General features: G+C 42.3%; 1 protein-coding gene across 2 annotated transcripts in view; it reads right to left on the bottom strand.

Annotated features, from left to right (window-relative positions):
* Window positions 1-23,936, bottom strand: part of MYO1A (myosin IA) — a 58,374-nt gene extending 34,438 nt beyond the window's left edge. For both annotated transcript variants that reach the window (XM_069970397.1, XM_069970398.1), the window contains exons 1-5: window positions 23,752-23,936; window positions 11,215-11,360; window positions 8,843-8,958; window positions 6,072-6,166; window positions 351-455 (exon numbers count right to left, since the gene is read on the bottom strand). In XM_069970397.1, coding sequence (XP_069826498.1) covers window positions 351-455; window positions 6,072-6,166; window positions 8,843-8,958; window positions 11,215-11,340 — 442 coding nt within the window. In that variant the 5' untranslated portion in view covers window positions 11,341-11,360; window positions 23,752-23,936. The remainder of the gene's footprint in view (window positions 1-350; window positions 456-6,071; window positions 6,167-8,842; window positions 8,959-11,214; window positions 11,361-23,751) is intronic.

Below are 23,936 nucleotides of genomic sequence, written 5' to 3'. Positions count from 1 at the left end.
TTATTCGCAAAACAGCCATTTGCGAATAAATTTATTCGCATCTAGTCATTTTCCGCCGAAAAATATGCTTTTTTTATTGTTAAATGTTCCCCATAGTGTACATAATTTCCAAATAAACTCAATGGAAACATCACACTTATTAAATAGTATTTCAGAAAACAAACTGAACTCTGGTACTGATGCTGATTCAGATATAAATGGTAGATTTGATATAATATATGTTTTTAATCATAAATTTCCATCCCATCAATCTATTACTCCATCTTATCAATAGTAATCCATAAATATAGTGTAGAGTAATGGCTGCTGATGGTTACTGGCTATTTTCTGTATTACTTTTCCCTACTCACCCTCCAGAACAGGATTTGACTGTAGGAGTTGCTCCTTTACTTGATTGACTTCTTCTCCCTTCCCGCACACAGCAGCCACATATGACATCACCAGTTTACTGGCCTCTGAGAACAGCATGAAAGAACAATCAGTTAGTCATCTCTTGATTGTAAGGCAGTAGCGAAATTAGAGGGGGGCAAAGGGGGCGGTCGCCCCCGGGCCCACCAAGGCTGGGGGCCCCCCGGGCCGGTCCCCCCCAGTACACTTAAGGGCCGCAGAGGCCGGATGTTAATTAGGCTGCTCTGCCACTTTAAGGCTGCCCGGAAGTAGTGGCCGCTGCACTCAGGGCAAACACTGCAGCTTCCTGTCTGTGTGTCTGGTCACTCTATACCAGGGCAGAAGAGACACAGACAGGACCCCCTCCTCACAGCCCGGGCCCCTCCCCCACTCCCTCACTACCTCCACCGGCTGCTTCCTGCTCTCCTGGATGTCGGGACAGAAGAAGAGGAGGGGCCCAGAGTCCGACTGTGAGGAGAAGATCAGAGAACTGCACCACATGGCCCCCTCAGAGCTTCCCTGCAATTACAGTAAGTGCTGTGTGTCCTGGGTGCATGGGATGTGTGTGTCCTGGGTGCATGAGATGTGTGTCCCCCTGGGTGCATGGGATGTGTGTGTCCTGGGTGCATGGGATGTGTGTGTCCCTGGGTGCATGGGATGTGTGTGTCCCTGGGTGCATGGGATGTGTGTGTCCTTGGTGCATGGGATGTGTGTGTCCTGGGTGCATGGGATGTGTGTGTCCTGGGTGCATGGGATGTGTGTGTCCTGGGTGCATGAGATGTGTGTGTGTGTGTGTGTGTGTGTGTGTCCTGGGTGCATGTGATGTGTGTGTCCCTGGGTGCATGGGATGTGTGTGTGTCCTGGGTGCATGGGATGTGTATGTGTCCTGGGTGCATGGGATGTGTGTGTGTCCTGGGTGCATGGGATGTGTGTGTGTCCTGGGTGCATGGGATGTGTGTGTGTCCTGGGTGCATGGGATGTGTGTGTGTCCTGGGTGCATGGGATGTGTGTGTGTCCTGGGTGCATGGGATGTGTGTGTCCTGGGTGCATGGGATGTGTGTGTCCTGGGTGCATGAGATGTGTGTGTGTCCTGGGTGCATGGGATGTGTGTGTCCTGGGTGCATGGGATGTGTGTGTCCTGGGTGCATGGGATGTGTGTGTCCTGGGTGCATGGGATGTGTGTGTGTCCTGGGTGCATGGGATGTGTGTGTGTCCTGGGTGCATGGGATGTGTGTGTGTCCTGGGTGCATGGGATGTGTGTGTGTCCTGGGTGCATGGGATGTGTGTGTGTCCTGGGTGCATGGGATGTGCGTGTCCTGGGTGCATGGGATGTGTGTGTCCTGGGTGCATGAGATGTGTGTGTGTCCTGGGTGCATGGGATGTGTGTGTCCTGGGTGCATGGGATGTGTGTGTCCTGGGTGCATGGGATGTGTGTGTCCTGGGTGCATGGGATGTGTGTGTCCCTGGGTGCATGGGATGTGTGTGTCCTGGGTGCATGGGATGTGTGTGTCCTGGGTGCATGAGATGTGTGTGTGTGTGTCCTGGGTGCATGGGATGTGTGTGTCCTGGGTGCATGGGATGTGTGTGTCCTGGGTGCATGAGATGTGTGTGTGTGTCCTGGGTGCATGTGATGTGTGTGTCCCTGGGTGCATGGGATGTGTGTGTCCCTGGGTGCATGGGATGTGTGTGTCCCTGGGTGCATGGGATGTGTGTGTCCCTGGGTGCATGGGATGTGTGTGTGTGTGTGTGTGTGTCCCTGGGTGTATGGGATGTGTGTGTGTGTCCTGGGTGCATGGGATGTGTGTGTCCCTGGGTGCATGGGATGTGTGTGTCCCTGGGTGCATGGGATGTGTGTGTCCTGGGTGCATGGGATGTGTGTGTCCTGGGTGCATGGGATGTGTGTGTCCCTGGGTGCATGGGATGTGTGTGTCCCTGGGTGCATGGGATGTGTGTGTCCCTGGGTGCATGGGATGTGTGTGTGTGTGTGTGTGTGTGTCCCTGGGTGTATGGGATGTGTGTGTGTGTCCTGGGTGCATGGGATGTGTGTGTCCCTGGGTGCATGGGATGTGTGTGTCCCTGGGTGCATGGGATGTGTGTGTCCTGGGTGCATGGGATGTGTGTGTCCTGGGTGCATGGGATGTGTGTGTGTCCTGGGTGCATGAGATGTGTGTGTCCTGGGTGCATGGGATGTGTGTGTGTGTCCCTGGGTGTATGGGATGTGTGTGTGCCCTGGGTGCATGAGATGTGTGTGTCCTGGGTGCATGGGATGTGTGTGTGTGTGTGTGTGTGTGTGTGTGTGTGTGTGTGTCCCTGGGTGTATGGGATGTGTGTGGGTCCTGGGTGCATGAGATGTGTGTGTCCTGGGTGCATGGGATGTGTGTGTGTGTGTCCCTGGGTGTATGTAATGTGATGTAAGAAGAGATAAGTAAAACTTAGTGTTTAAGGCTATGTTCACACTACATACAGTAAGTTCCGTAGTAATCATGGCCGTTGTAACAATGGCCGTGATTTCTACGGAACTTATGTAGTACTGCCTTCTGAGGAATCCCGGCTGGAGTGTATACACATAGGTAGAGTTTATTTAGTAGTGTTCTCAAACCTGTGACAAAACTACAGCTCCCATCATGCCCTTCTGGCAGGAGATAGTGGGGATTGTAGTTTAGGAACAGCAGGAGGGTCACATGTTGGAGAATACTTTACTAAATAAACTGTACCCCTAAATGATTGCTTCCTAACAGTGGCTCCTGAGCTGTTACCAAACTAAAACTCTCATCATGTCCTGCCACCAGGGTACAATGGGAGTTGTAGTTTTGCCACTGGTAGGGAAACCATAATTTAGGTGGGAGGTTTATTTAGTATAGTGTTCTCCAACATGTGACCCTTCACTCGCTACAAGACTAGAACTCCCATCATGTCCTGACATAATGGAGGTTGTAGTTAAGGAACAGCTGAGGAGACACTGGTTGGAAAACAATGATTTAGGAGGTCAGTAGTAAAGTACATTAGAGGGGACAGTGGTACAATACATTAGGGAAGGACAGTGGCACAGTACATTAGAGAGGACAGTGGTACAGTACATTAGAGGGGACAGTGGTACAGCACATTAGAGGGGACAGTGGTACAGCACATTAGAGGACAGTGGTACAGTACATTAGAGAGGACAGTGGTACAGTACATTAGAGAGGACAGTGGTACAGTACATTAGAGAGGACAGTGGTACAGTACATTAGAGGGGACAGTGGTACAGCACATTAGAGGACAGTGGTACAGTACATTAGAGAGGACAGTGGTACAGTACATTAGAGAGGACAGTGGTACAGTACATTAGAGGACAGTGGTACAGTACAGCACATTAGAGGACAGTGGTACAGTACATTAGAGAGGACAGTGGTACAGTACATTAGAGAGGACAGTGGTACAGTACATTAGAGAGGACAGTGGTACAGTACATTAGAGGGGGCAGTGGTACAGTACATTAGAGGGGACAGTGGTAGTGGTACAGGTCATTAGAGGGGACAGTGGCACAGTACATTAGAGAGGACAGTGGTACAGTACATTAGAGAGGACAGTGGTACAGTACATTAGAGGACAGTGGTACAGTACAGCACATTAGAGGACAGTGGTACAGTACATTAGAGGGGACAGTGGTACAGTACATTAGAGAGGACAGTGGTACAGTACATTAGAGAGGACAGTGGTACAGTACATTAGAGGACAGTGGTACAGTACATTAGAGAGGACAGTGGTACAGAACATTAGAGGACAGTGGTACAGTACATTAGAGGACAGTGGTACGGTACATTACAGGGGGCAGTGGTACAGTACATTGGAGGGCAGTAGTAATATAGTTTATTAGGTAGGCAGTGGCAAACTACATTGTGGGCACAGTATAATACGGGGACAGTGGCACTATTTAATATAAAAACAGTTCATAAGAGGCACAGTTTATACAGGGGGGCGGTGGTACAGTTCATTAGGACAAATGGGTACCATTTATTTAGCACAAAGGGGGGGCTAACTGCAGATGGAGGCACAAAGTGGGGGCCCAACTAGTGTTGAGGGCATAAGGGGGGGGGGGCTAACTACAGAGGGCAAAGAGAGGGAACACAACTACAGATGGGGCATGAAGAGGATGTCTTACTACAGATGAGGACACAATGATGGATCCTAACTACAGATACAGGCATAAAGAAGGGATCTAAGTATAGAGAGAAGCACAGAAAAGGAAAAATGACTACAGATTGGTCTTCAAAGAAGTCTCTGTTACTGTTTAAGGGCACTATGATGGAGAGTTTGTATAGAGGTGGTTAAAGGTGCTGTAAAAGTAAGGTGCTGAAGATGTTTGTCTGGCAGATACTGCTGTGATGATTTGTGGTTAGAAGAGTCTTCACAATGAAAAAGAAAAGGAAACCTGACCCACTCTCATCAGAGAAGACGTCACCTGTGAGTCACTGGATGTGTCTGCACTTTACTTACACCTCTATTTGTTTGGGGTCTACTGAGGTTCCCTATGGGTAACATAATAGGTTGGGGGCCCACTCAGACTCACTCGCCCCCCCTAGGCTGAACCCCTAGCTACGCCCCTGTTGTAAGGTACATCGAAAAGACGGAGAAAGTAATGTGTGCAGACGTAGCAGTGCTGGATTTGTCAGGTGTAGTAGAGCTGACATCTGGCAGCACCCTCAGTAATATCAGAATGAATGATTTGTGGTTTACAGAAGACTGCACAAAAAAATAGGTTTGCTCAGAGAGTTAAAACGAAGCATAATCACATGTCAGGAATTTATCCTTTTAGAAGTTAAAGAAAAATTTATTTAAACACATTTAAAGGGGTATACCCACATAGGACCCACATCTAGGGGACACTTACATAAGTATCCTCTAGATACAGGTCCTGCACCTACAGTATCTGCAGTTTGAGGGCTCCACGGTCCTCTTTGGTTTCTTCTCTTATAACTCATGGCCTCCTGCATGGGGAACTATACTTACTAACTGAGAGCCACAGGCAGCACCTCTTTCCTCAGGAGAATTCTCTGCCCCAGATTCTCAGTAGTATTATCCCTGACAAGCAGATCATGTAGTTTCTCCTAATATTCTCTATACAGGACTATGTAGAGCAGAGTCCAGCAGTGGACAGTTTAGCTATAAAAGTGAAAGGACATTACATAATGGCAGCTGAACCTGCTGAGTTTTCTTCTAGTATGTATAAGGGCCTCCCAGGATCAGGCAGATGTGGTGTCCTTATTCACTCCCCTACCCTAACTCCGTCCTGGCCTGTTGGTAAAAGGCAGTGTGTTAGGTAATCCAGTCCATGGCGCTAACAGTGCTCAGAAGGGAGACGTTCAACAGAATGGACAGGAGTTAGTTTACATGTCCAGATTTAATACAAATACATACAAGCGTCTTACGTAATCGGTAAAAAGAAGCAATCAATACATTGAGATGAGCTTTTTTTCACTGTACGAACTCTGCTGACTTAATGATTACTTCAAGAAGTTGTCCTGAAAACTCCCCTTCTTCCTCATATACAAATTTACTGTAATACGTCACTGAAATCTTCAGGTCATTGATTTCATGGACTATATTACCCAGCAGCCTTTTCTCCTTTCAATATTGACTTCCAGCTGAATCAGACCCCAAGGGTTCACATAATAAGAAAAAGGTAACCAGTGAGCTAACCTTACCAGTTTTCCCAGCACCGCTCTCCCCAGTTATTAGGATACACTGGTCCCTGTCACGTTCCCGCAAAGACTGGTATGCATCATCAGCCACTGCATAGCTGAAAAGAAGCAATAGGTAAAAGGACATTATAACATTACATTGTTAGTAACCTAGTAAAGAAGTACACAATCCCACTGCACCATTTATGAAATATCTCATCTGAATTCTTCCATATTCTGTTCGGGTTTGCTCATACAAACAGAAGATTTTAGGCAGAAAAAGACCACTAGGTCCATCTAGTCTGCCCTTTTAGGGTATGTGCACACTAAGGAATCCGGGCAGATCACCTGCCGCAGATTCCACAGCTCACGGCCATGTGCATCTCTGCCCGTGCCTTAGACTCCATTCTATGCACAGGCGGATTACACCTTCCGTCCAAAGAATGAACCGGTTCATTCTTCAGGTGGATGGGGGAGCTGCGGAATCCGTGGCGGGTGATCCACCGGGATTCTGAGTGTGAACATACCATAACAGAGTGAACCTAGTCTGGAATTCAACTTTATCTGTTTTTACTGAAACTTGCAACTTGTTCCACTAGAGCATATGGCTACTTTGTGGGCCTATGTCTAATTCCAGAGGGAGTCTTTAAACAAGGTTCAAGAGCTACATAGCCAGAGATATCCCTCTGCTAGGGTGGTCTCTTTTAACCTTATGGGCCTCATTGGCACAGATGCACAAATTAAGATAATTAATATATGATAAAAGTTGTTGAAGAATTTAAGCATACAAATTCCCTTTTATATTCTTAGAAAGTCAGTTTATTCCTTCTGACCAAACACCACAATGCAATTATGTGCAGAGCATTATAGATTAGGATGAGCACTTAGTCTAAGCGTGACGGACGGTAATGGAAGCTGTATCAGACAGCCAGTGGCTGATGGATTTAACAAGCAAGCCTTATTGGACCTGTTACTGGACCCTCTGCCCTAGATCTAATAACAATGAAACCATAACACCATTGTTATATAAATGATTCAATGGATTTCAAAGCCATTGTCATTGCCATCCTGCTTAAACTACAGCCGTAAATGAGCGCCGATCAGCAAGATTATACTCTACTTATGATCACTGTATTGGACATATACATGTTGGTAGGATACACAAATTATTACTAATGTAACATTAACTTACTTCACAAAGCAGCAAAGAGTTAAATGACAAAATGCAGTGATAAGGTGAGGTTAAGGTGGTTTTAACAATGCCAGGTAAATGTTACGCCTGCTTAAAGGGGTACTCCAGCACTAAAGTTTTTCTTTTAAATAAACTGGTGCCGGAATTTACTTTGATTAAAAAATCTCCAGTCTACCAGTACTAATCAGCTGCTTTATGTCCTGCAGGAAGAGGTACGGGTCCGGTGTCCTGCTCTCCCGTCCGGCCAATTAGTGTGTTGCCCAGCCGCAGCCACTGATTGGCCGGGCGGGAGAGCAGGACGCCGGACCCGTGCAGCAAGGACAGGTAAAGTATGCTTACAGCGGGGGAGCCGGACGGGAGCAGAAGGGGTTAAGGGCGGTATAATTACATACTCGCTGCGGTCGTTTAGACTGCAGCAAGTATGTAGTGTATGGGAACTGCCAGGACCTGCCGGGCTCGCAGCGAGAATCTCGCTGCGAGCCCGTCTGTGTGAATATACCCTAAAAAGCAGGAGAGGTTTTCTATTGGGATTTGCTGTTGCTCTGGACATATCCTGTGATGCACAGAGGTGTCAGCAGAGGGCGCTGTGTCAGACTGGAAAGAATACACCACTTCCTGCAGGACACAGGACACACAGCAGCTGATAAGTACTAGAAATATGGAGATTTTTTTAATAGAAGAAAATTACAAATCTCTGGCACTTTTTGACACCAGTTGATTGGAAATTGCCCTTTTAAGTGTAATGCTAGTCATAAAATGGCCTTTCCTTCCTATTCTTTAAAACATATGCGAAATCTGTTACACACATCAATGTTGTTTCAGCCTTCTCTTTGATGAATCGTTTTCCCTTTGTCATTGCTATATGACTGCTGAGTGGATATATATATATAGCACATGCTAATAGCCCCATGGGGCTGGCAAGTTCACAAAAGGCTAATTATATTTACTATACCATTGGTGTCACTATATTATGCATGCCACTATGATGAGTACCAGCATCTACCCAGTATGTCTCTCTATACTTTATCTAGGTAGACGATTCCCCAGAATAGGGAACTCCTCTTGAAAAAGTAAAGTAAGCTCCATTTCCTTCTCCTCTTTCCTGCTGTCAGCACATTAACAACCTGCTGTCAATTGCTGAATGTATATGTGCTGTGTATATAGATAGATAGTTATTAATTTTTTTTTACATGTACAAAATGTAACGCAATTTAATTCCAAATGCATTTCTTCTCATAAGGCAGTAGAAGCATGTCTGCTATGTGTTTCCTATACATCATGAGTGGATAAAGTGGAGGCTATTGGTCTATCTTTTACCTTGCCCTTTGAGATACATGCACTTTGGATATATGCATACACCCACACCTGCAATTAACCAACTTTGCTTCAGGTCTATTGTTTTACAGTGCTATAGGATTTCTCTTTCTCTCTCTCTCTCTTTATATATATATATATATATATATATATATATATATATATATATATATATGTGTGTGTGTGTGTGTGTGTGTGTGTGTGTGTCCATGAACTGGTAATTGATGATTAGCATTGTTATCATTGCCATTTTCTGCATATCAATATTGATTCCCTTTATTCTACCTACATGTGTGGCTTTAGCTGGTATAGGTTGCAGTTCCGGTATTCTTCCACTTTTTCAGGTGTGTAGATGGACAGTTGCTTGTAGGGGTTCACTGATATGACTACATTTCCTATGTAGGTCTGGCATAAAGAAAAAGACAGAAGTGGTGAGAAAAAAAAACAATCCTACCATATTATAATCCCTTTAGACGTAATAGCAGTAGGCAGCTATTGCAGATTTTTTGGCTGCATGTTAATGCTGTGTATTTCCTATCCCATTACATCACTCCTTATACAATATTTCCTGGTTTTGGCTGTTTATTAACCCAGCGTAATGTGCTACTCTGGAGGAATGACATCTCAATATTGTTCTCATCATTATAGGAGCAGAACAGCAAAATGATGGCAGTGCCATATCTTCACATGATGGGCACCAACAGCACTCACTGGACATTATTGACTACAATATGGCTTGTCATGATACAGTCATGGGGTTCACCTTCTTACCATACTTTATAAGATGTGACAGGGGCTACTAAAGGAAGCTCCAATGCAGATGTGAGCAAACCCTGCATAACTTATTGTTATATCCTGCATTTCTATCAATGTCCAAGCATAAGGATGGGTTCACATTGAGGAATTTTCACGGATAAACTCCACGGAATTCCTCCGGCTGTACGCACTCACAGACATGCGCCTTTCCACCGGCTCCATAGACACCATTCTATAGGCCGGCTGATTCCGCATTCCGCTGAAAGAACTGACATGTCAATTTTTTCGGCGGAATGCGGAATCAGCCGGCCCATAGAATGGAGCCGGCGGAAAGGCGCACGTCCGTGAGCGCGTACAGCCACGGAGTTTATCTGCGAGAATTCCGTAGTGTGAACCCACCCTAAGACTTGGGGAGAATAATCAAACATGGTGTAAAGTAAAACTGGCTCAGTTGCCCCTAGCAACCAATCAGATTCCACATTTCATTCCTCACAGACTCTTTGGAAAATGAAAGGTGGAATCTGATTGGTTGCTAGGGGCAACTGAGAAAGTTTCACTTTACACCATGTTTGATAAATCTCCCCCTATATTTATATCATAAAGATGTATGTATGCCTTAAGAAAACAGTTTAAACCCAGTAAATCATGTAATGTTATCAAAAGCTCAAACACAGAAAATGATTAGTTATGTACAGTATAAGGTGATGGAATGGCCCCATCATGTGCTGTCATCTTTTACATAACATATCCTCACTCATGGTTCATGGCATTCTGTTATCTCAGTCAATCTCACAATCTTATCTCAGTATGCAGAATGTGCTACAAGGTCACAATATCCAAGCGGTAGGTTTATTCTCTGGCTCATATCCTACAGTCAGATCCAGTAAAGCCACACCTTATATACACCATGCAAGTATTGTATTTGTTGTACTTGTCTTTTCATGGAAATATACAACTACATAAATAATGCAGATTTCCTATAAAATGAAAGAATATGTCTTCCCACTTAAGTAACATTTATTGATCTATTTCTTCTTGGCTTTATGCTTGGCATTGGATCTAAGTTCACCTTTGACTGAATATATTTGATGGGTCCATGTTATAAACAGTGGGAAAACAATACTTGGCTTCTACAGAAATGGCAGCACAATTTACTGTCCTGCAGGACTGCTACGTCAGGTCAGTGTCTCTCAACTCCAGTCCTCACGTGGCCCCAACAGGTCAGGATTTTCCTGGTGTATATGCAGAATGTCATGTGAACTAGAGCTAACCACTTTTGTATCCATTCACTCCCTGGTGTCATCATTTGCTATTTTGTTGATACAAACAGGTATAGATACCCAGATGGAGGGCAAAGAATAGTGGGCACGTAGATCTGGAATCAGCGTTTTATTTTAATGCTAAGTAGATCACTAACTTAATGCAGTATATGTCATTTCTTTTTTATTCAACGCCGATGTAACATCTATGACAAAAATATGTGGACTATGCACCGCCAAAATTACAGGGTGCTCGGAGGATGACACCACTGCCATTTTTGCTTGTCGAAGTGTCCTGGGGGCTTTTCCCTATATTTAGTGGGGCCCCCTTGATGTATTTTGTGTGTTTTTTAGATGTTTTAACTGTTTATGTCCCAGTGTGATGTTTGTTGCTTTGATTTATGTGAAATAAAGATATACAGTATGAGTGCTATACAGTATGTGAGTATATATGACAGGCCTTCCCTTTTCGTTTCGTTGATGTAACATCTTCCTGATACCACTAAAGAAGTTAACATTTGTATCCAAATGTCAGATGTTTCTGTTTTGTTTAATATACACAACAAAATGAAATCAGCTCATATGAAACTAAGTATATATATATATATATATATATATATATATATATATATAGAGTTGTACTTACATATATCTCATCATGCTTGAAACGTTCCTTTAGGTTCTCGAGTAGGGAATCGTCACTGAGAGAATCAAGAAGAATCATGTCCCCTACCCCAACCATGCCATCCATGAAGGATGAATTGAAATCCATCTTTTAAGTCCGGTTGGGATCTAAAAATAATGGAGATTTTTTAAACAAACGTTCACACAAATCCATGTGCACAAGGGTTACTACATGTAAAGAATTTATGGTGCTGTTAGAAATGTGTAGGTAGGGCAACCATCAGGCCCTCCTTTTCAAGTTGTCGATTCTGTTGAGATTTTGAGCAAGACTATAGCAAAAAAAAAAAAAAAAAATAGTACAAACACTTGTTCTGGTAAGATGTTGCTCACATTACTGGAGAACAGACAGCCATGATACAGGCTTGCTTTATTTGGTCCTGATCAGGATGGGTTTCAATATAAAAATCAGTATAAAATGTCCCTATAGTGCACAGGGGTGGGTGGTGAGGATGAAGTAAGTTTCTTACCTTGATCGTCAGTGCCGCTTTCATGTACATTGTCGTTTATTTCATATTTTAATTAGGCAGTTTGGTGCACTGGGGGCAATCCCGGCAGCCACGCGTCTCCACTTATGTTCCCGGTTCAGGCAGCGTGACGCAGAGACACTGCGAGAGGCCTCCGAAGCTCTCCTGGGCAGCCGAGCGTCTCCGAGCTTCTCCAATGAGATGCTTGGCTGCCCTGGAGAGCTTCGGGGACCTGCAGTGCAGGCAGTGTCTTGCATCATGCTGCCTGCATCGGGAACATGAGTGGAGACGCGCGGCTGCCGGGAACGGGTGACAGGTGATTTGTATTTTTTTTTATAGCGGTTGCCACATACAGTTTTTGAGCTCCCCCACAGTATGTGGCGACCATTCCTGACATATAAGACAACCCCCAACTTCTGGGCAGATTTTTGGGGATTAAAAACGACTCTGTACCTACAATCTGACACCCCCAAACCACTTGTACCTTCAGATAGCTGCTTTTAATCCAAGATCTGTCCTGGGGTCCGTTCGGCAGGTAATGCTGTTATTGTCCTAAAAAAAAACTTTGAAACTTGCAGCCCTGTGCCAAACAGGAGTATCTGTGCCTTAACTTTGCACCACCCCTCCGTCCCTCCTCCCCACCCTCTTCATCATTAGGAATGCCACTGGAACATTTTCTCCATGCTGGATATTGCACAGGTGCTTAACGATCCCACCCAGGTTCAGTATTCACACAGAGGGTGAATAGGAGACAATCTGCCTGGAGCATTCCTAATGATGAGGAGGGTGGGGAGGAGGGACAGAGGGGTGGTGCAAAGTTAGGGCACAGATACTCCCGCTGGGCACAGGGCTGCAAGTTTAAAAGTTGTTTTTTAGGACAATAACTGCATCACTTGCCGAACGGACCCCAGGACAGATCTTGGATTAAAAGCAGCAACCCGAAGGTACAAATGGCTTGGGGGTGTCAGATTGTGGGTACAGAGTAGCTTTAAAAGTCGTCTTATCTTTTTAATCGGGGCTGCTGAGTCATGCGTATGTTGCAGAAGGGCCTTATGGACGCTATCCAGTTGCTGCCACACAATGCGCCCCGTTGGACTTTTGGGCCCTGAATGATATTACACACTTTCAATGCTATGAGAATGTTTCTGTTTATATGTCTGTAACCCTTATTTCTACAAAAATTCTTTAATAAAATAAGAGTTAAAATAAAAGTCGTCTTATCTGCTGGAAAATATGGTAGTTTTTTCCAAACCCAAACTTCACCATAAGCCCAATAATTTCAGTATAACTCTTGTCTAAGAACCCTGTATAACACCATAGGAGTGCATCTATTTACTTTTGAGCAGTTTTCAATATGGCAATATGTATGCACTTGTATGTTTGTTAAAAAAAAAAAAAAAAAAAAAAAAAGGTCTATATGTTTACAGAGGTGTCTGCTTTTTCCAAGAGGTCAAAAATGACCCTATTTTGGGAGTAGCAACAGGGTTGAAATCCTATAAAGTTAAGAAAAAACCTTTATAGTTTTAAAGGGGTATTCCATTCAAACATAACTTTTGATATTTTGCTGCCCATGGTGAGACTAACAATTCCTTTCATACTGCTTTCTGCTGAAGACACAAAAAACTGTGTGTGAGCTTTTTTCTCCATCTCCATCTCCCCCTCCACCCCCTCCCTTCTGAGACACCTGAAGTAACAAGTCCCTGGAAGGCTTTATCTGAAACCTTGTAGCTTTTTGTAATGCTGGGAGGGTTATTCTGAGGTCAAATTGCTAATGAACTCACTGTGATTATACCTCACAGCATTACAAAGAAGCTACAATGTTGCAGATAAGGCCAGTCAGGGACTTGTTTACAGCAGCTGTCTCCGAAAGAGCTGTTTTTTTCAGCAGAAAACAGGAGCTGAGAACTTGGGGAAGGAGACTGAATAGGCTGCAACATATGGGCCGCAACATATCATAAGTTATGTTTGAGCAGAATACCCTTAAGCTTTAGCTTTTTGGTTCAGACCTAGTGTTATACTGCTGCTTTGTGCACTGCTATATTGTTGCACAGGCAAGCTCCTTAGTTTGAAAAGATGGGTGTTTATTCTGATACTGACAGTAATTTTATTAGTAACTGTATTTTTATAACCTAGAATTTACAGGCAGCAGCACTGGTTTATGGTTGGATACATAACAGCAAGGCATTTATGGTGTGGATCTAAGGGTCCATTTACACAGAAAGATTATCTGCCAGATCATCTTGCAAAGATTTGAAGCCAAAGCCAGGAATGGATTTGAAAAGAGGAGAAATCTCAGGCTTTCCTTTATGACCTGATCTCTGTTTATAGTCTGTTTCTGGCTTTGGTTTCAAATCTTTGGCAGATAATTTTTCTGTGTAAATGGACCCTAAGGTAGACATGCGTGGAGTAGCATTGACACTGCACATGTGAACTCTGCTCTGTAATAATAGCTATAAAATATAAGATCATTCCTTCTCTGAGTGCTTTACGAATGAAACATAAAAAAGTAATGGATACGATGGCACTGGGTTTTCATTTTATAACGCTTTTATCACCATATTTTTATGAAAATTTTAGTTTAATATCTTACTTCTATGCCGCGTTATCAGATCTTGAAATGATAGATCCAAAGAGTACAGTGTTGGTGATGTAAGGATCTCCTCTACTAATCTCCATCAAGACTGATCTGCACATATACACCCAGAACTTCCACTATTTATGCTGATATAAGTGTTATTTTATGAAAAGCTTACAGAGGTGTCAAGAAGAAGTTCCCAGGACCCTCCTATATCAGCCAGGAGTAGTCACGTTGGCAATAATGTGTTAAATTAAAGTCAATGGAAAAATGTCAGTCTGTGTACACATTGTAAAGATGTATACAGTGGTGCCTTGGATTACGAGCATAATTCCTTCTGGGATCATGCTTGTAATCCAAATCTACTCTTAAATCAAAGCAAATTTTCCCATAAGGAATCATTGAACTGCAGACAAATGGTTCCACACTCCTAATAACAGGTAAAACAAACATTTAGAAAGCTGAATATGTCATAATATAAGTTACTGTAAAGTATAGCTAAGCAGCATGTAGGAGTATATTGTATAGTAAGTGCATAAGAATGAAAAAAAAACAGCAGCAGTTTGTAGATACAGAATGGAAGTGCAAATCCCCATCATGTAGGAGCGTAGTACAACAGGCTAGAATAGAGAAGCAGAACTGCTGTCAGAGGTCTGTGTGGTCACATGACAGCAGTGGGGAAGGGGCATGTGTTCAGCATGGACCAATCAGGAAGTGAGAATCACAGAGCTGTGCAGGAGGACAGTGACAGAAACTTTTCTATACAGCAGTGTGTATAGCTGAGTGTGAGTACAGGCACATTATAGCTGGAATGGAGAGGATGGGAAACACAAGGGCTGACCGAGATTACCGCGACAGCCCTGTCCCCTGATGCAATCCCCAGCCTGAAGTGGATCTGCTATGATTTAGAAGGTGAGGGAGACTTTCTGGGTCAGGCTACAGAGCTGTAGACCACCTATGCAGATCATGTCCCTCTCCCACTCCCGCTCTGACCCAGTACAGGAAGCTCTTAAACCAAAGCAATGCTCCTAAACCAAGTTACAATTTTGAAAAACTGTGGGCTCTTCTTGCGAAACGCTCTCAATCCATGTTACTCTTAAACTGAAGTACCACTGCACTATATATATAATAAATATATATATATATATATATATATATATATATATATATACACACACACACACATATATATATATATATATTTTTTTACAGTGTGTGCACTGATTGACATTTTTCCATTGCACATTATAGTGACAGCACTTTTTTCAACATCGCTCTACAAGATTCATGCAGACATAGCAATATGACAGCAAGGCAGATTTTACTTTTATTCACACCGTTTGGGGATTTATGTAACTTATTGATTACATTTTATTTACTCTTTTTTGTGAGGATATTGACAAATAGGCAATTTACTTTTCTCTTTTTTTAATATTACACTTATGTGCAGCGTGCAGCAAAAATAACATTAAAACGGTTATATCAAAAGATATTCTTTGGGCCACTACAATTACAGGGATACCAAATTGGGATTTTTTTTAACTATTACCACTTTGGCACAATAGAAATGATTTTCCTGAAAAGAACAACTAAAGATCCATAGCGTTCCTATTGTGCTTGTGACAGAGTTGGTTGTGGGCTTTTTTTGTTAAGTAGAAGATGTATATATTTTATTGATATCACGTTTTACATATTTATGACTTTTTAATCTTTTATGTTGTCTTTTCTATTAATTCTGGTGCAGTTTTTTTAAACATTTTTACAGTGTGCATCATGCTGTATAAATAATATAATTTTAAAGCTTGGTTCGTTACGGATGCATGTGACAATATCAAACGTATACAGTAGTTCTGATAACTTCATGGTTTTACCTCTAAACTTTGATCCTTATGTTACTTTGCAACAGTGCAGACACTTTCCCACAAACCTCCTTGCATGCATTCGCAGTAAAGACCAACTCCCAATAGAAATGGGACTGATCAGGAGATTGCAGCTAGACTGAACATATGTCACCCACCTTAGCGGATACCCAAAGGCAGGTCCTATCCAAGGGAAACAGGTTATTGAAACAAAAGCAGGACCATGGGGTGTCAGTGAGTATATAACTCTTTTATAGCACATTTTGAGAAATACTTGTACATTTGAAATGTTTCATTTCACATAATGCATCAGTATAGACCTTTGTAGGACAACCCCTTTAGGGTGCGTTCACACGTACAGGATCTGCAGCAGATTTGATTTGCTTCAAATTTGTGCCATCAAATCTGCTGTAGATCCTATACGTGTGAACGCACCCTAAAGGGGTTAAGCTTATCATTTTGCTTGATAATAGTTTTCTGTCAGGCGGTAGTTCTCTTGCAGACTGCAACAGATTTTCCTTTAAGATTACTCTGCATTTTCCTACAAAGGAACATTTTTTACAACATAATGCTGCACCAGCCATGTGGGGGTTACGGCTTTCGTATGCCACAGAGAAGATAAGACTCTGTGCCTTCTCTGTGGCGTACACTGGCGCAATGATAATAAATGTCCCACATAATGTAAATATTTCATGTGATGCTGTAGCCAATTACTAACCCTAGTAGTCACATGCCGTTCATGCAAGCATATAATTCTCAGTCGGTAGTAACTACTACTGTAGCAGCTATAGCGGCTACTATGGCACTCCAAAAGTTCATAAAAACAGATAAACTTTATTAAATCATAATTTTAACAGCAGGTAATGATTCCACGCTGTATTGTAAGACCATACTACTTTAAACTTGCTACATCCGTGGGCTGCTAGCCACCGCAGGAACCGTGGGCTGCCTCTCGAATATACCAGGACTCCTAGGAAGATTGGAGGTGAGCTGATTTCAACCTTTCTATGGGCTATGGAGACTTGTATTTTATGTTTTTCCTATTTAAGCCCAAAAGCAAATATTAGTCATAGGTCTCTTGGGATCTCCCTTACTAGTGTGCTTACCCAGTGTTTGAAGGCTGTAGGCAGATACAGCTGTGCCAAGAGTGCATCGTGAGTTTAGTCATTTCTAACTGGGCATGGTAGGTGTGTTTCTTTTTTTATGGCACTGTTTTATGTGACTTATTAGCAGCTTGACCTTCTAAAGAAAGATGTGTTGGCACTGTATAATCACCCTGACCACATACAGAGGTGACCTCCATTTAAAGGGGTTCTCCAGGGCTACAAAAACATGGCCCCTTTTTCCAGTGTGGGTGGGGTTTTGTAACACCATTCCATTAAAGTGAATGGAGCTTAATTGCAAATTACACCTCCGCTGGAGACAATAGTGGTGCTGTCTCTGGAAGAAAGTAGCCATGTTTTTTTAGCGCTGGATAACCCCTTTAACTCTTTATGTGAGCTGTAATATGTGTTGATGCACATTTGATGTGGATTTTCAATACAAATTCTTCAGCCCCTAAAAAAAAGGTGAAGACAGATTTTTTCCACATCTATGGTGTACCTTTTTCTCACAACCAGCATCAAAAACACCTAGATTAATTCATAGGGAATAATCCTGTAGCTAAAAGTCCCAAATTTTTCTAGGCCTTCTTGGCTGGAGATGTGGACATGTTAGAACCGGTATCCCTATTTATGGTCATTATCAGATGTGTTTTCTTCTAACACATGAAAAACACTCTGTATTTCTGGAAAATGCACAATAGTATCATGTCAGGTTCATTTACCATATAGCTCCTACAGCTGACGTCCGGAATAGTAACTTCAATACCCTGGAGAGGAAGGATATGAAATCCAGGATACAAAGCACTGAATGAATGGTCACAAGCATACTACTAGTATGGAACAAATAAAGCCAGGCGGAAAACCGTATGAGCTGGCTTGGTAAACATCCTGATATTTAAAAAGGCTCAATAGCTCTGCTAAATGATAACTCTAAACTGTGAGGCTATCTTCGTATAACGTTTGTTGAGGCAAAATATGGCCACACTTTGATAATTACGACTGTAAATAAAGAGCAAGATTATTTACAGCTGTAATTATCAAAATACAGCTGTATTTTTGCCTCAAAAAACATTGTGTGAACATAGCCTAAAACTGTAGTTTTATTAAACTTTATGTTTCTCATTATTTAGTGTTTCATGCCCCTGTCCTCTTAAGGGAGCATTCATAGGCACCTCATATATACTTTATCAGAAAATAACCTGTTTAAAACAAGTCCTTATGTTTCTTTGGATGCCACCCTAGGGATGCCAGGAAAACATAGATACAGCCTATGGCTGTATGAATGTTTTCCAGGACTCCCTAGGGTGACATCCAACTTCTTCTGCCATCTAGAATTGAATACTCAGTGTTTGGGTTCAGCCACAAGGCGGAACACTTAAAATTTTTCTGACTTTCACTCAACACTAGCCACTAGGCTTAAAACTGATTTGAGACTTACTTTCCTGTACATGAGGCTCAGGGGGTGTGAGGATAAGGCTGACAGGGTGTGAATGAGACTGAGGGTGGCATGCATCAGACTCAGGGGGTGTGAGGATAAGGCTGACAGGGTGTGAATGAGACTGAGGGTGGCATGCATCAGACTCAGGGGGTGTGAGGATAAGGCTGACAGGGTGTGAATGAGACTGAGGGGGCATGAATCAGGTTGAGGGGGCATGAATCAGGCTCAGGGGGTGGGAGGATAGGGCTAATGGAGTATGAATTAGGCCCAGTGGGTGTTAATGTGAGGTTATAGGGCATGAATCTGACTCAGGGGGTATGAACGTGAGACTGCATGGTGTATATCAGATTTGTGTAGATGTATCTCTCAAATAGTTGAGTATACTACAGATACAGCGCTTATATGCCAAATGTAGCTCGCTGCAATAGATGTTGGTTTGGGGATAGACCCGGGAATCAGGCTTAGGAGGGGGTGTGAATATGAAGCCGAGGGGAGAGGGAATCAGGTTCAGTTCATGCCCACCTGACTATTGAGAGAAACTGTAGATATACAACTAAATATGGGAATTCCTAAATCAGGGTGCCAGGGGGCATAGCAACAAATAAAAATAACATTGGAATCTGGATACCAGGAGCTACAAAATGCACGTCGGAGCATGCAGATAATCGTTAGTGTGTCCGATACCCCCCCCCCCCCCCCCCAAATTTCTATGTGTGGATATGCAATTGCCTACATATACGTTTCAAGTCAGTCAGTAAGAAAAGTTGTTGTGGACATCAGACACTGAAAACTTGTCAAAAGCTAAAGACAAATAGCAAAAGACCATTATATTAGACCACTTCATATTGAGCTAAATTTCCCCACTGGGGAGGCCTGATATAAAGAGACAATGGCATACATGCTTTTTAGCCTACTTTCAATGGCTTGCAAAGTAAAGGAAAGAGACCCACTGTAAGTTTTGCTAAGGACTTCTGTTACATCTCGCCCTGACCAAATGCATACTTTCCAGCAATAACCGAGATATTGAAGTAATATTATGAACTTTTAAAGCTAATACTATATAGCAAATGGTACTCAATAGCCATTATAATTCAATATACATCCACACTAATGCTCTGCACTCATTTGTATTGATAAATATATTCCTGACCACAGCACAAAGTGACCATGTATTTGCAATATACTTTGTATAATGACGGAAAAAGAAATGGAGATATAGGAAAGTCATGGACAATGTTAAGGTATGAATTACCATTTAGACCATTAAGAACTATATTTTATGAGCTCTCCAATAATAAATGAATGTACCTGTATTACCAGTGCTAAATATTGCTTTCTTCTCATTTAGAATCTGTTGGGACAAGCCATGTCGTTATGACCAGACAATGAGTATATTACTATTATCATAAAGTTTTCACGTAGTGGATATGTGGCGTGAGTAGGGGTGTAGTTATACAGGGTGTACAGGTAGTGTTCAAGTGTTTAAGGGGGTCTTTAAAGACCTATCTGCCCCATTGCATAACACCAGTATATGGTAGGTGGGGACATATTACAGATTTTAGATTTGGGCCCAGGAGCTTTAAATTATTTCCATAGGCCTCCATATACCAACTTTGGTGGGACTGGCTGACTGTCTAAAATGTACTGAGGCCTCCTTACTCTCACTCAAAAGCTGATGTCAGGGAAAAGGATCAGGCTTGTTAAATTTCTACTACTAAACACTTTTGCTTAAAAAAAAAAAAAAAAACAACATAAAAAACAACTGCCAGAGCTATCGCCTTACATGACTTCTCTCCAATTAGAAGAAATGGACATTCATCTGTGTCAATATGTATGGAGGGGAATGGCTGATTTGTCTGACAGCTAATGCAGGTGTACAGCCACCTTTAAAGAATCAGTGACATATTGGCTAAACCATTTAAGTTGGTGTTTGTATAAATGATCGTTGATGAGATATTACATAGAAACCATATTACATCCACTGTCTACATGGGGGATGTGGGATGTGCTGCTAATATATAAGAATTATTAAGCCTGCACAAAACATGTTATGAGAGAGAGAGAGAGAGAACATATGCATTCTCTAATCCAAATATATTTTTTTAGATTTCTATAGGAAAGATGAACTTGCAAACAAGGAACAATAAATTATTTGCTCCTAGATGCATTCCTTGTAAAGGAGCAATTAAATATTTATCATGTCCATTTGTGCCCTCCCTTAAGCTTTTAACATCCATTAAGTATACGTATCATTAGATAATCTCAGAAATGTGATCAGTCAAATCTCTTTAAGATGCTGGGCTAGACTATAGACCACAAGTACAATGCTAATGTAAAAGGGTTGTGTATTGTAGTGCTAGTAAGAATCATGGACACGCACACCTTAAACCATGTGCATTTCAAGACACACGTTCAAGGTGTACATATTAACCCATGTATGTCCAATAGGATCCCTGAAGATAGGGGGTCTATTCCTGGTTCATCTTCTTGTAATTTTAGTATGAGGTCTGAGCTTACATAGGGATGTAGTCTTGACATTTGCAAAATGGGACTAGGACCTTCTGGACCATGTGTATCACAGTATGTCAGGCAGCCCTTAAAAAGGGGGTCTAATTTTTTCCCCATGGCTATGTTGCCCCTTTTTCAACATATATTACAATGGATTACAGAAAAATATGTAATGACATATTACTTAAACTGGTCTACCATCCCCAGTTAGCTAAAAATACAAGATATATTCTATTGTTTATGTTGCAGAGTGATTTCCCCAGGTGCCAGCACCCACACAACCTATTCTGTTTAGTAGAAAAACAGGCCAAGTTATTGTATAGTATATGACACCTACGATAGACAGTTATCAAGCTCTATCCCTTAGAACAATCACAAAAGCTGATTTAACTGAATCTCTTTGATGAATTTAGTGGAATTTCACAATACTCTAAATAAATCTACAGGTTAAATATTACAGAATATTTGAAATGGCACGGTATTAGAGAATTTGAGTACTCTGAAGACTCTGTCAGCTTTAGACTTTACATCCACCTTTGACTCCCAAGCCCGAGCAATAAATGTAATCTTATCTTTTCCCTCAAATAAAAAGTAGAAATAATCTGCCATTTCCATGCCATAAATACATAAAAATACAAAAGCGAACAAAGAGCAGAACAGTGACAGGGATGCACTATGCACAAGGATTGTGAGAACCTGCTAGCAGAATTGTTGCAGTATCATCTAGGACATTAATAGAGCAATGGGAAAAGTCCAGCAAACCCTGGACACACCATGGACTAGTGATAGAGCTGACACATCACCTCTAAATCTTACTTATAAATGGCTTTGAGTTCAGTAGAGTCTAGGAGGTTGGGGCTGTGCACCCAATGCCTTTCTCTTGTCTGGCCCTTCCTTCTGATCCTTTAATTGGAGTTCCTGTCCTAAAAGGATAACCCACTCTGTCCTTAACCAACCCTTACCTGACCCTCATCTAACCACTGTATAAAATACTTCCATTGTCTGGCAATCAGCATTTAGTCCCAGCACACTTCTGCAAAGCATCCTCTTTGCTTTAGAAGATCTAATTAATCTCGGCTAAATATGCTACAGATAGTAAGTAAACTAGAAGATGGGGCAAGGAAGAAAGACATAACTACAGAATCAAAAACATACACCGGGTTTGTAGTCTGTTACCATGGATATACATAGGTCGGCATCAGAGCTGTGCCCACATCACAGTAGAATCTTTTAAGGCTGAACAACTAATCAAGACTATTTGCAAAGTAGATTTTTCCTAGGAACACTGGAGCATAGGGCCACATCTTCTGTGAAGCAAAATAAGTATCTGGCCTCAGGTGGCAGACTGCCGGTGATGGCATTTTCTGGGGCCGAAATACCATGTGGGCATCCTGTGCAGTTGCAAAGGGGCCATATGGTTAAAGAGTTACTTTTTTTTTTTTTTTTCAAGCCTTCCAGTACTTATTAGCTTATGCATGCCCCAGAGGAGGTCATGTAGTGATTTTCAGTCTGACACAGTGCTCTCTGCTGCCACCCCTGTCCCTGACAGGAACTGTCTAGTGCAGGAGAGGTTTATAACACATAGAAAGAGGCTAGTCTGACACTACTTGCAATGTCATACTCTATCCGCTGGTTGTGGTAAATCCTACTTCTGGATCCAATATACTGTATTGTTACACGGGGTGTTCGTTTTAAAACAAGACATACACAATTATTAAAAGTAGAAATGAGACGATCGGAACTCACCATTTCAGATGATGTTTTTTCGTGTGTATGGGGATAAAGAAAACCACATCTTCTGAAATGGTGATGCTGCTTGTCTTGTTTCTTTCTAGGGGGATTTGTTACTGCACTGGACAGTTCCTGATATAAGCAGAAGTGGCAGCAGAAAGCACTGTGTCAGACTGGTAAGAATACACCAATTCCAGCAGGACATACAGCAGCTGTTAAGTACCTGGAGACTTGAAGTAACTAATAAATCTGTATAACTTTCTGGCACCAGCTGATTTGAAAACATTTTTTTTCTCTAAAGTATGCCTTTAAGGGGCACTACCTTCTACTGCCTATAAGACTGCATGAGGTAATGATGAACTTCATAATTGACTGCTAATATGACTTCTTCCCCATTCACTGCACCAATTGTATAACAGGAAGGTGAAAATGTAGCAGTACATCACTGCACTCTTAGTATGGCACTACCTTTGTACAAAAACACTGCCCTAGGGAAAGCACATCATGGTGCAATGGTCAGATGGACCAAGTAAACTTAGCTCTGCCACATTTGCACTTACATGTATACTTAAAGGTACTGTATTTCAGCTTGCCAAAGCTTTATGTTAAAAAACAAAGTCATGCTCCTAATAAACTGGATTTATTGCACATTGTAGATTTATAGATTTCTCAGCCCATATATTGTACAGTGTAAGAATATCCGACTTGAACTGTGCACCCAGAATGAGGAAGTAATCTCACTTTTTTAGGTGAACTCTGGACCCTTTTCACTTGGTTTCTGCTATTTGGCAACTGCAGAATTATAACAAATGTGCACTTACCTGTCTACCAGAGAGAAAGGTGTAGTCACAGGCAGTGCTGTCAGTGCATTCACTTATAGCCCCCTTATAATGAAGACGACTCCCGGGATCATTGAAGTCCAGGATACTGGAGCAGAATCCCTTTGTGTGTGCTCACTGGGAGCTGTCCATGGTGTCTGGCAAGTGTGGAGAGTGCCTGGCAGCAC

The sequence above is a fragment of the Dendropsophus ebraccatus genome, chromosome 5 (genome assembly GCF_027789765.1).
Source record: "Dendropsophus ebraccatus isolate aDenEbr1 chromosome 5, aDenEbr1.pat, whole genome shotgun sequence".
Classification (NCBI taxonomy): domain Eukaryota; kingdom Metazoa; phylum Chordata; class Amphibia; order Anura; family Hylidae; genus Dendropsophus; species Dendropsophus ebraccatus.
Note: the sequence above shows the minus strand (reverse complement) of the source record. Positions and strands in the feature narration are given on the sequence as shown.